Source organism: Dermacentor silvarum, chromosome 1 (assembly GCF_013339745.2).
Source record: "Dermacentor silvarum isolate Dsil-2018 chromosome 1, BIME_Dsil_1.4, whole genome shotgun sequence".
NCBI classification, from domain to species: Eukaryota; Metazoa; Arthropoda; class Arachnida; order Ixodida; family Ixodidae; genus Dermacentor; species Dermacentor silvarum.
The window spans coordinates 154,789,231-154,805,552 of record NC_051154.1 but is presented as its reverse complement, the minus strand read 5'-3'; the positions used below and the strand labels follow the sequence as shown (position 1 = coordinate 154,805,552).

The following is a 16,322-nucleotide window of genomic DNA, read 5'->3' as shown; positions in this document are numbered from 1 at the left end:
TAAAGTTTCTACTGCAACTTCTCAGCTTTCATGTCCCTAAGGTACTATAGGTACTCTAGAGCACCTATAGTCTCCGCAGGCCTCCGGGGAGATTCCAGGATACCACCATAGTACCCCCCCCCCCCCCCCTCGCGTGGACAGAGCCTCATACGGCTTGCTTCGAGAGTCTCTTCCGCCGCATTGTCACGAGGTGAAGGTACTCTGTGTGCGTTCTCCTGTTTTACTTGGTGCTCCCACCAACAAGCAGAGGCGAAGAGTGTATTCTGGACGTTCATGAAGGAAAGGGCTCTTGGCATTACGTTTGAGCACTGGAAACGTCGAAATCTGGAGTTAAAATGATGAAATTCACCATTTTGCGTTAATATTTCAAGAATCTGGCCACATTCGCTAACATGTACTCGTCATGATGATTGGCTCGCGCTTGTCATAAAGTGCCCTAGCATGTGATTTTATGTAACCCAGACCAAGCTTGTGGCGCTATAACTCTTAGAGAATGTGCATAAATTGCGGTCCACATTACCATCCGTGTCCACCGTATCCGCCGTAGCCACCTCCATAGCCTCCTCCATGGCCTCCTCCATAGCCTCCGCCGCGGGATACCAAGTCGTAGCCGCCGATGATGGCCCCACCGTGGCTGATCTTGTGCACGTGGTGCACCGTGCTCACGAGGAATGAGGGTCCAGGCACCACTTTGCTGTAACCACCATGTCCGCCTCCTCCATAACCACCACCGTCTCCAGCCAAGATGATCGCTCCATGGCCACCGCCATAGCCCCCAGCTGTTGCCGTCGATGTGAGGGCGCAGAGTGCTAACACGATGACCTTTTGACGGCAGGTAGCATGCAGTCAGAACCACAATTTAAAAATTAAAGCAAAAATTATTGTGTATCATGGCTAATGAGACGATTATTATTTGTTGTTGTTTTTTACGCCACTGAAAACATAGGAAGAAGATAGGGAAAGACGGAGGTTAGCTACTGTATAGACCTACTGGCATGCGTGGGCTGGGGTAAGGGGATAAAGAAAATTAACGGTCACAAAATGACAAGCTAAAATGAAACTAAAAAAGGGAAAATACTGCACGTAAGCACTATGTAGCGCAAGAGAATTCTCAGTCTGTCCCTTAGTCAGCACGCTTTTCGCTGATGCTGTTGTAAACAACAAGGCGACGGTTCAAACCACTATATGTAGCCCATTTGAAACAAAATTAACACATGTCATGACATCATTGCGCTTTGTGTCGAAGAGAGAGCCTGGCGGGGTTTTTATGGTGTTGACCTTATCGCACACGCCAACCAATCCCGGCCCAGCATCCCCCACTCCCTTCTTTCGCCACCTTCCCCACTTGCATCCATTCTTCTCCCTCTCTATAGCCTACATTCGTTTCCTTCCTCCTCCGCAAGTGCTTCACAATCTCCTGGTGCTCGAGAAACAGTAAGAACTGGTGGAAGTGTAGGGGAGCCATGGGAAACATTTAAAACGAACATGGCCCATTGGATGGATGGATGGATGGATGGATGGATGGATGGATGGATGGATGGATGGATGGATGGATGGATGGATGGATGGATGGATGTAAACTTTAATGAACGTCCTGAGGTACGTGACTCAGCGCGCAGCGGCCGCTCCCACGTGGCCCATTGGATCAATTATATTTTAGGTACGTGAAATAGTATTCCAGAAAGATCAAGACGGGATAAGTAGGTGAAACATTGTCCAATAATTTGACCTGGCCAACGCCCATACCTTGCGGCGGCACTAGCATCAGTGCGACCTAGGTATACTTGGCTGTGGCGCGAAATGCATTTTGTGAAAAGGGGACAGAAGAGAGGAGACAGTAACTTCACTGTCTCCTCTCTTCTGTCCCCTTTTCACAAAATGCATTTCGCGCCACAGCCAAGTATACCTAGGATATATCAGCACCAAGTTGCCCAAGAAGTTCTATTGGATCAGTGCGACTATCTAGAAACCTGAAAACAAAGGCTGAGGGCATGCGGCTCTCGTATCTCTGCTCTGTTTCATACGTGCTCTTCATACGTTTCGAACCACGTTTTGTGAACTGTCAGGTTATCCATGAAAGCTTTCAAGGTGTGTACGCAGAGTGATATAAATTAATTACAAATCAATACAAGCAGAACTAAAGCAATATTTTTTACTCCTAAACAGACGCCCGTAGTTCTCACATACATATTATTCTTGGTCTAATGCCCTTAGAAATGGTTGGATCCATCAAAACACTTCGAACGAAAATAAGAAAGCGAGTGTGCTTTCGCGCTACTGCAGTGTCAGTTCGATCCCACGTCAACACATCACACCACCAAAATTTCATTCGACCCTGCGTATATTCTCTTTCGCCACATATGTCCCAAGCTCAGTTCACCTTACAAGGTGGCTGCCCATCGAACACGTGAATAAATGTATTTGTTTCTTTATTTATCTACAACATAATTCAATTGCATTGGACCAAGCTTTGATCAAGACCAAGATTTATACAAGATCACATTAATACTAGTTGAAATCAAACTCAGAAGTACACATATTAAGTAACAATGACCCGTCCACCTGCGGAGCCCGTGGTCGCGCGTTCAATGCCCGGCTGCGTCGTCACCAATGTAGTCGAAATGCAAAAACACTCTCGTACTAAGATTTACGTGCACGTGGAAGAACCCCAGGTGGTCATGGTTAATTCTGAGCCCTCCACTGCAGCGTGTCTCATAGCTCCAGTGTTTGCTTTGGGATGATATCACTCCAATGAATGAATAATCTACCCCAAAATGTTTTGTATGCATAATGCAGCCAAAATGCGAAAGATCGAGGGCAAATATATTTGAACACAATTCTTGGTACGAAACGCTGAACGGGACACTGTAAAACGGACACAGCGATTACAAATATGATGAAATGCAGCAATACTAATAACAATAGTGCACATTCAGAAGTTCGACGATACAACCATGAACTGTGGCGACAAACACTGGAATGCAGCTAGAAGTCAGCAATACAGCAAATAAAAGTAGCCACAAAACTTTTTAAACAACATTTCAGCACGCATGCTCTCTATTAAGTAAAGTCAAAAAAGTGAAGACGCGTCAATGTTAAGAGGAAGCTTTAGCTCGGGCCTAACTCCGATGCCACCTTTTCAAATACATGTAAAACGTGGAAATTATTTTTTGAGATAACTCCTGGACCGATTTGAATAAAATTTGTTGAACTTGAGCGATAAATTTACGTTCTAGTGACTGTTGGAAGCATAATTTTGATTTAAGACTTGAATTTCTTAAAAGGAGTTTTCAAAAATTGATAAGCTTGAAAAAAAAAATAGAAGCCCGACGTTCACAAATTTGTGGCTCTGCACCAAAAACAGATATCGCAGTTCTGCAAACAATATGCATTAGATCATCCAAAGCGAACAAATTTGATATGTCAATTTATATCTTGCGTGAAAAAATCTTGCATGAACGGGATTTGTAAAAGCTTTATTCACGTATTAATGGTTTATTTGAGAGCCATATATATTATATCAATTTTGTCAGCTTTAGATGTACGATTAGGTGCCATTTATAGAATTGTGATATCAATTTTTATTGCTGAGTTACAGAGTTCTAACTTGATAGTTTTTTCTCTGAGAATTTGCAATTTTCCCCAATTTTTATTAAAACGTTGACGAGAGAAATCGAAAATTCGCAACCAACCGTCAGTATATTTTAACTTTTTCTTTTATATGCAACAAACCTCATCAAATTTGGTAGCCGAGAAATACGATTTCTTCTTTCCAATGTATTTAGATGGGAAAACCCGAACTCTTGCTTCCTTTAGAAAAAATTGAAGTACGAGGCACGTTCAAAATATTTTATGTAAGTCAGTGCGTGGGGCCATTATAAGCACTAGACACGTAAGCAATGGTGTACATTGCATGTCAAAAGCTTTTAACCTGCGGTGTATTTATTTAGCGTGTTCTTTACACGCAATGTAGATTATGCTCAACTTAAGCACGTTAATGAGATAGTACCACAATTCATACCTTGAACTATTTGCTTTTAAAGCAAGTAGTATTGAGAAGGAACTGTGGCGTCCGTGCAATTAACAAACGGAAAATTCTCAATTCATTCGCCCCCGTAAGACAAGCTCGTGAGTGGCCTGCTTCCTTGCACTGGCCAACAAAAACATACAATGAGAGAAAAGCAGAGGCAGCGACCAACAACAAACCACCTTTCTTAGGTTGGAACTGCTTTGCGAGGGCGGCTGTAGTGATTCGTTAGTCAAAAAATTTGACGAAGTATATGCTTCTCATTCCTAAAGGGAGTGTATCACTATGCGGCTCTCGCATTTCTTAGTTTCATGGTTTGAAAACGCATGCGCCGGGTGGTATAAGTTTGAACGTAGCAGCCAGGAGTTAACTGGCCATTTATCACGTGCTCCTGCTCAACACGTTTCATATCAACTCGTAATTTCTCACAGAGCTTATCTGTCATGACGCGGCGTTCACACAATTTTCTGTGTGACGAAAGCATGTGAAAATGGAGGAGCGCATATGTCGCCCTCATTCAGTGTTTGTCCTGGTACCAAATTCACAAAGCATTTCGCTAGTAATTGCTCTTTCGTCCCTGAGCCCGTGTTCACCAAAAGTTCTTACGCTTGAATTATTCGTAAGGAAAAATTTTACCCAATCCTGATGTTGGATACAGCATTAGTGAAGGCGGCTGGTCAAAGGCAAATAGCACTTACGAAAGAAGAGTTTTGTAAAAGCGATCCCTACTGCCGAATACACAAAAAATTTTGTTTGCGAATGCTTTTTCCCATTGACATGGCTGCCTTCCTTTATAATTAGCCCAGCACCACGATTGGCCAAGATTTGCTATTACGAACAGTTGTATCGTAATAATTTTTTTGTGTGAGTACGGACCCAGAGCTCGTATTCACAAAGATCTTGCGGCCAGATTCACTAAGCTTTTCTTTCGTAACTGCTCTTTGCAATTAGCCGGCCCCCTGTTTAATAATATGTCCTGCATCAGGGTTGGCTGGACCTGGTATTTGCGAAAGCAAATGGCCAACTGCAAACGACACTTACGTAAGGAAAACGTTGTTAATTCGGCCCCTGTTCTAACAATAGTTATGAGCTAGGAGATGGTGGAACGCGTCCGCCCATTCTCAAGAACGTAGAATGATTTTCATACAGCGTAAAAATTGGCGCAGTGGTACCGGGAATCAAAGCAGTCCTCATGCGTATTCAAGCGGAGAGCTCTAACCACTCCTTTAAATGGGATCAACCACTAAAGCTATTAATTGGCTGAACATGTCAGTCCTCGGCTGAGCATATTACCAGGGCTGCACAAAATCATACAGAGAAGGAAGGAAACAGCTTTGGCACGGTGGGTGTGATGCCATAGCTGAGTAGGAAATATGAAAGCTTTGCGCCAGGTTGTGCTCAGTGCAGTAAGTATGGCGCCATGAAAAATGAAGACACTCGCCATTGCAAAGCAGGACGCAGAGCTTCCGTGGGGTCCGAGCCTTCGCGCCGACTAACTGAGGCCTATTAGGCCTCAGTTAGTCGAAAAAAAGCTGCCCGGGAGTGGGTGCGTGCTCTTCGAAAATACTAGTGAGAAGATGGCCCAGCCTCTCGAAACAAGCGGACATTGAAAGAAAAAAGCCTTAAGAATAGCTCATAACGGCTGTTCTCCGAAAATTAATTTAGAGACTAAATTGGTGCTGTGGCCTGACACTTTCTCTTTTTACGATTCAATGGTTGCTTTGGACGTACCATACCGTCTGTGGCATCAGCCGTCACCAAACCATCATTTACGCCTACAGCCTACACGTTTGCAACCGTGACAACTGCAACCACTTCAACTCACCCAGGCGTTCATGCTTGCTACTGCGGACGGCGGTTTATCGATTCACGCAGTGCCTGCTGCTAGAGTTTCAACTGTCGCGCTTGGTTTCCCCAGCCCCCGTTATATACTGCTCCCGTGAGCAACAAAAAATGCGGGAGCTTACGTATGTGCTCTAACTTCCGCGCGAGCCCCTTGAGGCCGGTCATTTAGCTTTCACTCACATTCTCTTCCGTTCATTCTATTGTGCTTGCCTCCGCTACGTATTTCCTTATTTTATTGTTTGTGCACCCGGCGTTACCTCCGATAGAAGCGCAGATTTGGTTCACAAGCCGAGAGCGTTCATTGTGGCGCGGCACGCGCGTGTGTGTGGGAGTGTGAGACCAAACGATCGTGACGGCCATGTTGTTTTTGCAGACAGACGTCTCTTTTGGAGTCCATGTTGGGCTCCTTGGGCTCTCCACTTGCTGTGGAGATCCTTTCAGTATGGTACGAATATCGACGTGAGCGTGCACTTTGGGTGAGAAAAAAAAAGAGGGGTTTCTCGCCTTCAGCACCATTTTCTAGTTACGTGTCCGAACGCTCCGCTTTTCACTTCCTCGTTGTGTGCGTTCTACAGTTGCGGCAACGGCAGCATTAATGAAGCGAAAACACGTGTCAGACGTTTCGCTACTTCCGGCCCCATCTTGCCTACAGCCTTCCAGCTTCATGCTCCGTTTACTGTGCAGTCCGCTTACTGTCCAGTCCCAGACTTGTCGGTCAGGCGAAATAGCTTGGTCAATTCGTGGCGAGCAATTTACAGTAAAGCCTGCAGACACACTTCAGTTCGAAGCGTTCACTGCTCCGAAATTTATTATTTCCAGCTCGGGTAGTGATTCCTTCGAGCATCTCCGTCCGCAATATGCGTCTGCAGTCTTTTGGGGGGAAGCCCAGTCCGTGCTTTCATAGTATATATATATATATATATATATATATATATATATATATATGTGTGTGTGTGTGTGTGTGTGTGTGTTTGTGTGTGTGTTTGTGTGTGTGTGTGTGTGTGTGTGTGTGCGTGCGTGCATGCATGCATGCGAGCGTGCGTGCGTGCGTGCGTGCGTGCGTGTGTGTGTGTGTGTGTGTGTGTGTGTGTGTGTGTGTGTGTGTGTGTGTGTGTGTGTGTGTGTGTGTGTGTGTGTGTGTGTGTGTGTGTGTGAATGAATTATATACTTTTTTGAGCTGAAAAAAATTCATGCCTAGCACTTATGCTTGAATTTCCCATTTGAGGGGATTTCCTGCTGTCTTTATAAAACACAACGCGGATAATACGACGTAACTTTCTGCCGCCGTCTGTGATGTCTTTTCGATGGAACTAGTGTAGGCCTGCAAAATTGCTACGTAAAAATGTTTCCTTGATATATAAGCCATGAGAAAATATGAATATCATCGCGTAATAAAAATTGAGTGTACAACAGGATAAATGAGTACGAGAACATTATCGAGAATTCACTTTTGTGGTCTATTCTTGGTGAATGCTCACCGGCCGACAGTAGTTATCTGTAATAATTCCGCTACATTGTTTTGCCTAGCAAATGGTTGTAGGAGAGGATGAGTGGCTCGTTGAAGCGGTAGACGAAAGAAAGGACCGCGCGTCTCTGGAATCAGTTTTCCCTCTTCTGAATGCTGATTTCCTCTCTTTTTAACCTAGGTATTCTAAGTTCGAGGAAAATGACCTGACAACTCTATAAAAACTCATAGTAATGCTGCTTCTTATTCATGCATGAATAGAAGCGCACCAGGTAACAATTTAGGCACCCTAAGACGTTGCGCCCTATTTTAGTAGCAAACCTTACTAAAATTGAATCGTTAATGAAAGCCACAGCGACACGTCATTCTGCCAGTCAAAGTGCGTTTATTGCATACAAACCCGCCGTGGTGGCTATGGCATTGCACCATTTAGTCTCTAAGCCCGAAGGTGCGGATCTAATCCCGGCCACGGTGGCCGCATTTCGATGGGGGTGAAATGCAAAAACACCAGTGCACTGCGCATTTCGTTCACGTTAAAGAAGCCCAGGTGGTCAAAATGAATCAGGAGTCAATAATTACAGCGTGTCTCATAATCAAATCGTGGTTATGGCACGTAATACCTCAGAATTTAATTTTTGTTTTGCACACAAGCTTTACGGGCATCACCCGTGTGTTCTCACCCTTCCCAGCCTCTGGTTGTCTTGTTAAAAATTCTCGAATTTGACGTCCGAAAGCGACATGATTATGAGGCGCGTAGTAATGTTGACCACCCATGTGGTTCTTTAACATGCAGTTAATACAGGGTACATTATTTTTTGACAGCGTAAGTTGTTATGGGCTCATTCCGATAGCCGTTTCGGTTCGCGATGGTGTCCGCCGCCGCTGCCACCTCCACCGACGGCGCCCGGGGAACGTAACCACTATGGCTGGATATGCGAAGAAGTGCCCGGTTCCCGCCGGGATCGAACCCGTGCCCGCTGCGTGGGAGCCAGATACTCTACCACTGAGCCACGCAAGCGCTTGCTATAGGGCGTCGGAAAAATGTCCTTTAAAGCAGGCGCAGACGATCCGAGCCTCCGCCAGTATGGTGGCGCCATCTAGTTAAGGCACCTGCAAACGCATCGTGCGCAGGCGCAGACGACGCGATGCCATTCAGACGAGGCGCGCCATAAAAAAACGCGATCCCCAGCCTCCGCCAGTATGGTGGCGCCATCTAGTGAAGACGCCTGCAAACGCAGCGTGCCCGACATGTAAGTTGCAGTTGTAAGGCTTGACTGGGCTCTGCAGGCTGCTGTGCAGAGAGCATTACAAGCCGCAGCTCGCCGTCGACGCCGGGCGGACAGTTCAGATCGTTCTCGTAAAAACTAATCTTGAGCCGCTCCATCAGCTTACGCTGTGAATGTACCGCGCAGGACTGTGACTTTTGAAGTTTTTATTGTTTATTTCGCCCACATGCGGCCGCCGGGGCCAGGATTTGATCTCGCACCCTCCGGCTTAGCAATGCAACGCCAAAGCCACCGCCACGTTGCGGGTCAATTGTCTTGTTTTCAGTCGCGTTACTGCTTAATGCTACATAAAAAATTAAGTGCCGTTCCACTCTGTGAAGATGGATGACCAGCGAAGCTGTGTATGTGGTGATTGACCGTTGGTCCGGTGAAACGTTACAAGTTTGCGGAATCGGGCCACATGGACGGTTCGCATTTCTTTCCGCCTTGCGGTCCTGGCGGGCAGCACGCTTACGCTTGGCGTCCGCGGCCCACTCATCGTCGGTGGTCTCTTTCCGCCGCCTACGCGCCCATTCCCTTTTCTGTTCACGCCGTCGTTCTTGGGACGCACGCTCTTCTTCTTCAGACCATAGAACACGTGGCCTACCCATTTCACAGTCAGAGCAGAACTGAGGAAAGGAGCCTACGTAGAGCATGATGTCAGAACACGGAAGACACTCCGATTGATAGGCACTAGTTTAAATCCGCGGGATGGCGTACACGTGTGGGGTGCGAAGGTAGACATGGCCGATGCTGGTCAAAATGTAGTATTTGTTCTTATCAGCTTAATTTATTATACGGGTTGTATTTGGACCCAAGATATTAAACTTATGTTTGCAAGTTGGCGGGGTGCTTGAAGCCTGCTTCACCTCCGCCACCGGTCAGCCCGATATTGCACGATCTTCGGGATCGGCCCACTGTTTTTGGTCTACTGACATCGATCCGCTGGAAACTAGCCAAATACAGCTTCACTCTAAAGAAACACTAGGTTGAATGCGCACTTTTCTAAATGCCTTATATAGATACACACTCGAATACTCTCTGTTATTTTTTCTTATCTCCTACTGCAGGACAAAGCAGATTTTTTCGTTATTGTTCACTTCCATACCTTTCTCCCTTATTACGCCTCTCTCTATCTTCAGATTAAAGCAGTTTGTCTGCCCAACTTTGAAATCAGAGATTTGAATTCGACTTTTACGCTGCACTTATACTGGTTAACAACTGATAAATTATTCCAATTCCGTAAGCCTTCTAAAATATTTGCTTAGAACTATGTGCACTGCACTGAACAAATATATATGCATTCGGATTGAGAACAGATTCTATTGCATTCGAAGATTATGTTTCGCTATAAGGCGGATGTCCGAGATATTCAACGATTGAAGGTTTGTTTTTTACCACGTTCGTGAAGCCGCGCTTGTTATCAGTGGGCTGGATCAGCCACATCTAAGTTAATTACCCACATAATTTCTTCGGCAGTATTTAGAACGTACAGCGAATAGATCAAAATAATTCATCTATTTATTTTTTCTCTATCTGTCTCTCTAACGAATGCCTTGCTTCTGGAGCTTTCTTTGTGACTGAGGCTTTCGCTCGCTCTCAGAGGGTATAAAATCAGTATATACTGAGTTATGTGTTGGACGGTCGGAGGTGTATAAAAGTATCTATCCCTGACTTTCCAAATTTACGTTTTGCCAATATAACCTTGACTGTAAAAGTAATGGTGTGCCTAAATTGAGTCGCGATATTAATACTGAATTTGCTACAGCCGTAACTATACTGGAACACGATGCACTTCATACACCTGGTCCTAAATATATTGTTTCGTGTATGCTGTGCAAAATTTTGCTTGACATACAAGTCCCATTGCTTATTCGCCGAATAAAAGACCCATTATGAAACACCCCTTATCGCTTCCTCATATTTAGGACCAACCTTGATATGACACGCGTGCTTACTAAGGAGTAGATGCTTGTGGGCTGCAGGTGGGGAAAGCTAATCAAGTAAGCTGTCCACTACAGCGTCATCCCATAACACTGGAAAGCGCCTATATTTCTTTGGAGTGTGCAACCTCCGCCGTAATTATTATTGAAACTTCATGTGCATGGTGTGTCGACGTTTATTTACATCGTTCTCAGACTACATAATTGCAGCTGATCGCTGTCGCCCCGATGCTGATGTGTGGCCGATGATGTCACATTAGCTTCTGCATAGCATGATTGATTGGCAATCACCTGCAATGGAAACAGTATATTACAGCCGTCGTATACAGGATGTTGATGCCTCTCCCTTCCACCTCAACATGCCAAGGAAACAAATAAACTAAATAAAAAACCTGCTTATGCTCTTAAATATAGAATAAAATCAGTCAAATGGGAAGGCAAACTTTAAAATTTAACGCAGTGCCACTTTCAACACTACTTTAGTCAGGGGAAACCCTCCTGAGGCAGTAACTGTATGACATTACAAGATCTCGTCGCTTATTCATAAGGAGAATTCAAGTTGTAGCACTACTGAAAATGGTAGCCGACCTGAAGTTGTAGAAATACATTAGAGTCCATTTATAGAAGCATTATTATTATGAACTGCGTTCGCATCCGATTTATTACTACTTCTAGCGTAAATACCTCTTTATGAAACAGACCATGCGTTGCGAATTAGTGATTTGAATGCAAGCGAATAAGACGAGGCACAGGGCAATATACGAGGATTAAAAAAAAGAAAGTTGAATAAATATAGAATAACAAAGTTCGACGGTCTACACTATCGATGAAATGTGTTCGTCGGCATTCGCTTTGATTCTAGTTGAACACAAAGAGCACATTTTGAGGTAGCTCCGCAAGGCATGCATCGAGTAATAACTATACGAACCACCACCCGCCGTGGCCAAGACTGCCGTAGCCCTTTCCGAAGCTGCCGTAACTTCCAGAGAATCCGCCGCCGTAGCCTTGAGAGTATGCACCGCCATATCCGAAGCCACCACCGTATCCGCCAGAATGACCTCCGGTTGACCCACCTCCAACGATGGCTCCACCGTGAGAAACCTTCTTCACCTGAAAAAGATTGCAGTCACACAACCACAATTAACCAATGATTCCATCAAGCGTTCGAAGGATGGAGTCGCGGTTGCTGGCGGCACGACTTTGTGCCGGAGCCACGTCCCGCTCTATCCGCAAACTCAACCTGCGATCAGGTGCATTGTGTGGTGAGCAGGACATGTAGAGGTAAGCGACCTAGCCTTTTCTTTGTGCTACTGTTTACGAGAGTGCTGTCATCTGCCGGATTCATTCTCCGCAATCATCTCACCATATGCGTGAATTCATGGCCTTCTAAAGGGCCCTTCACCAGGCCACATAGCAAATTTGGTTATAAAGCTGGAAGTTGACACCTGCCCTATAAGGAGTGTTCTACGCAACAATATTTCAAATTAGTTCATTAATGGCAGAGATATAAATATTTGAAGTTGCGCGAACTCATGATTTCAGGAGGCTAGCGTTACAGCCAACATAGACAGACACTCGCTCCACTTCGCCTGTCTAGCCTCCGCAAGCGAAATTTTTTCCCTGCGTTCTCCCATACCGGAGCCGGAGGATCGCGTGACGAATACGTCACACGCCCCACATTCTTTTTTTTCTCGCGCGCGTTTTGGCTGAGTGGCGCACTTCCGGTGTCTCGTTTCTCGTAGCAGACGATTTTGGGTGCTCTGCACGAGAACGCCTGATCAGGACCAAAATCAAGAGCAATGAGGCAGGTGTGAAAAGATGAAAAAGCGTGATCGCGGAGCTTGAACACGGTAGAAAATGACATATTTTCGCTCTCTGCGCGCGCGATTGCACGACGTGGGAACAAGCAGACGAAACGGAAGACTCTTGCACAGGAGAATGCTTAGTGCACTTGAGAGTACTTCTGCCGGTCTCGAAGATTATCGTCGCTTAAAGACGCTAAAATGATACATGATCGACGCTCGTGCGATATAATTAAAAATACGTGAGGCTGTACATCTCACTTGCTACGGTACGAAGTAAAACAAAGACACGCCGAGATTCGGTTCGTATGTTACATTTTCCTAAACTTTAATTCGTCTATTGAAGCAACAGATTAAACAGATATCTGATGTTGCCTTAATAATTCTCGAAGTAACGTGTCACTATGAGCCGTGTCACAGCACTGTCATGTACGTACGCGCACCTACGCGATATACGTCGACTCTCCCGCTGGGAGCGCGGCGCCCGCGAAAGGAAGGGCAAACGGCGCTTGGTTTGAAATTTAAGCTCTTTCCGCGGCGCGTATGTAACACTTAGCAGACATGATCGTTATCGCGCAGTGTATGCATTGCGCTTGTCAGATTAAAATTGTCAGACCTGGTGAGGGGCCCTTAACGCAACATGGCGCGAAGTCCTGAACACGCTCAAACGATGGTCTGCCTTTGTCCTTTTGACGTGCCTGTGTTACCCAATCCTTGAGCAATATTTTTTTTATTTTAATAAATATGCATTTTACGTTTATAAACGAACGCACATAGCTGATTTATCTGGCTCGGCTCGCCTATGCTTGTTTACAGCTCGTCTCACGATACACTGCTGCTGAGTTCATTACGCCTTTCCTGATATCTGCAACGCTGACTGGCAACGTTGACTGGCGAAACGTGGACCAGTATCCTAAACAAACCGCACAGCCACTCAACCGTTCTTAAATGCCAAACCAGGTGGTCCGCTTACCTGGTGCAGTGTCTTGACGACATAAGTGGGTCCCTGAACCACCTGCGGCTGTGAGGAGCCCGCGGTAGTTGCCGAGGCTGCGCTTCCGTGGCCGAACCCTGCGCCGCCACCGTGTCCTGTCTGGATGCCCTTGACGACGATCACGCTGTGGCCTCCACCGAAGCCACCGCACTGAACTGTGGCCACCAGGCCACACATTACAACCGCTGCAATCACCTGCGACCGATGACATTCAATCAACAGTGGGACCAAGAACTTAGCGCGATGATTTTGGAGGCGGCGAAAGAATTTAGGTAGAGTAAGTGCCATAGCCAGTGAAGGTATAAATTTAAAATCCATTGAGCGTTGGTGTATGCCGGCCATTTCGGTAAGCTGAGACTATACAAAACTACAGAGAAAAGCACGACAATGGCGGTGGTAGGTGATCCGCTAGTCTTGTGGGTTGTTTACACTCTTTGCCACACCATAAAACTCTATTAAAACCATTATACAGAATGCAGTTCAAGGCACGAGGCGGCTGCGCTGCTCATTTCAAAAAGAAAACAATGCATAGATTCAGTCTTTTGAAAAATTAGGAGAAAAAAAGTGCAATGAATAATTTTTTGTGCATTTATAGCACGTGCGCTTACAGCGTCAGCGCTGAAAATTCTATTATTTGTTCTCACTGTAACTTGGTCTTAATTATACTTATCCTTAAAATGCAAGACCAACATCTAGTCATCCGAGCACTACCACCATTCTCATGCTTCGAATGGTTCTGGTTTCCTATTGACTATTTCATTCACCAGCTATCTTCTTATAATTGATATACGCGCCCGCAAAAGCACGTAGTAAGTTTGTTTAAAAGTAAAACTCCCCCAGACGTTTTTCTTAGGACCTTGTATAACAAGCACTAGAGTAAACTACGTTCTTTTGAGAGTATTTGTACCTCAATAAAAGTGTTCATAAACCTAGTAGCCACATACTCTTTTTTTTCTACGCAGTTTTAAGCCCCCTAGTAAAAAAGAATGCAATCTACATCTTACTGCTAATTTTAAGGCAATAAAGGCAAGAACAACACGTGAAAAGTGGTATGCCATTGAGGCAGTAGCAATCCGCGTTTCACGTTATTTAGCAAATCAGCGCCATTTGCAATCACACAAAAAAGACTAGATAACATAAATAACAGCTTTAACACGGGCGATGATTCCCAACGCATTTTAGTATGGCAGTAATCTAATAAAATTTTCCCCTGACACGTATCCCAGAAATCCGTGCACAATGTAATTGCATGTCACGGTAAACGTGCCCTTACCAAGGAGTTCATGATCTTAAAAGCGAGCTGTGTAGGAGCACCGTCGTCTGGAAGCTTCTGGGCAGGTGTGAGCTGTGAAACATCCCTGAGACCTCGACTTTATATAGGTTTTACGTGACGCTAGGAAAGCAGAAAAAAAGATGATGGGAAAGGAGGTTTCCTGAACTTCTGGGCACTGAGATCTTGGGAAGAACCATCCTGGTAGCAAAAAAACGCTAGATACGCGTGATATTCGCTTTCAACTTAGTGTAATCTGCGCATAGCGCACCGACGTTCCCTTCCTGACAGTTGCTCGCGGTGCTACTTGTTAATCAGAAAGTGAAATGGTTCTGCTTGGCTGATCCTCTAACTCTGCCGTTTTCCGCGCTCCTGTACCCCTTTGCGGGGTCTCTACATGAAAACAAGACGACCAAGCGTTGCGTACGTAAGTGTCTCAGTATAGAAAGTCGGGTCTTCTGCCAGAGAAATATCCGCGGGCTGCCCAAATACTGCGTGGGTGTTTTCCTTCAGCATAACTCGTGGTTCTTTGCCTGCAATGCAAGTTTTTTCTCTCGCATTTCATATTTTTTGTGTTTCCTTGCTCGTATGAGGTGTAAATCCCGGTAAAAACAAGTTTTTAGGCTGCCCAGAGCCCTATAGCTTTTTAGCCGGTCTTGCATCAAAACAAGAGTTGTGCGTGCTCCAACCACGTGGCAGATGGACGCGCCAAACACGATAAACGGCCCTGCTGGAAGGCTTTGGCTGTTAGTGTGCGTAATAGATTGGCCAAGTAGAGTTAATTATACCGATGTGAAAAGTGCATTGGTTTGCGAACTCAGAAGAGCGGACACGTTTATTACTCAGTACTTGGGAAGCCAAACGAAAACTAAATGATGTGGCATATTCACTCTGGCTTGCTCTACAGGGGCCAAATTCACAGAGCCTTCGTCCGTAAGGACCGTTCATCGGTAGCCATCACTAATAATATATTCACTGTCCCAGTTAAATTTGCTGGTGTCTCTTCTTCAGAAACACACAAGCGTACGAACTGATTTATGAATAATGGAGGTACCGCTTTCTTGAGCGGTTGATAAGGTGCGCTTAACAGCCAGTGAAGTAACGCATGGATATAAGCAATTTTGTAACACACCATGGTAAAACACAGCGCAACAAGAAAATAAAGACACAATGAAAAAGAAAGACAGAACTACAAAAGTGAGGACAGCAAGCACTTTCTTTTGTATTTTTCATGATGTCGAATGTGGTTAACACTAAGAATGAAGGCTCCACGGCGGGGTTACCTACTTTTTTTACATTACATGAATTTAAAGGAGAGGTTGGTTGCTTTATGTGACGCTTGGTACACCTCGTTGCATGGCAAGCAAAAAATAAAGCGCAATAAGCATCGCAAATATTCCTCAGTATTAAACCAGTAAAAAGAAGAAGTACAGAGAAGAGAAGTGGCACGCATGACTGGACTTCAACTACTGACCCAGATCGCAACTCTACTGCAATGCTTCTCTCCTTCGTTAGGTAACCTTTTAGATGTGCACTCTCCCGAAAGTCAGGCAACGGTTTGCGTCAGCGCAATTGCTTTCATCACAAGCCGGGCAGGTGTTTTGTCCCATTGCGTCAAGGTGGACCCGGCACCCAAGGAGCTTGTAGCCTTCTTCGGCCTTTTGGAGCCGTCTTCGAGGCAAGAATACTGAAGAATATGTACCAACTGACC

General features: G+C 45.3%; 2 protein-coding genes and 1 non-coding gene across 3 annotated transcripts; 1 reads left to right on the top strand and 2 right to left on the bottom strand.

Annotated features, from left to right (window-relative positions):
• Window positions 1-516: 516 nt before the first annotated feature.
• On the bottom strand, window positions 517-5,864 carry LOC119466471 (uncharacterized). The gene is made up of 2 exons (XM_037727017.2): window positions 5,853-5,864; window positions 517-822 (listed from the first exon to the last, which is right to left on the bottom strand). The coding sequence occupies exons 1-2, from the start codon at window positions 5,862-5,864 to the stop codon at window positions 517-519; spliced, it is 318 nt and encodes a 105-aa protein (XP_037582945.1).
• Window positions 5,865-9,343: 3,479 nt separating this feature from the next.
• Window positions 9,344-9,525, top strand: LOC119437844 (U2 spliceosomal RNA). The gene has a single exon (XR_005189555.1). It is a non-coding gene; the product is annotated as a U2 spliceosomal RNA (small nuclear RNA).
• A 1,185-nt stretch (window positions 9,526-10,710) lies between these two features.
• On the bottom strand, window positions 10,711-14,723 carry LOC119466374 (uncharacterized). The gene is made up of 4 exons (XM_037726918.2): window positions 14,615-14,723; window positions 13,321-13,536; window positions 11,474-11,655; window positions 10,711-10,836 (listed from the first exon to the last, which is right to left on the bottom strand). The coding sequence occupies exons 1-4, from the start codon at window positions 14,624-14,626 to the stop codon at window positions 10,833-10,835; spliced, it is 414 nt and encodes a 137-aa protein (XP_037582846.2). The 5' UTR covers window positions 14,627-14,723; the 3' UTR covers window positions 10,711-10,832.
• Window positions 14,724-16,322: the final 1,599 nt, after the last annotated feature.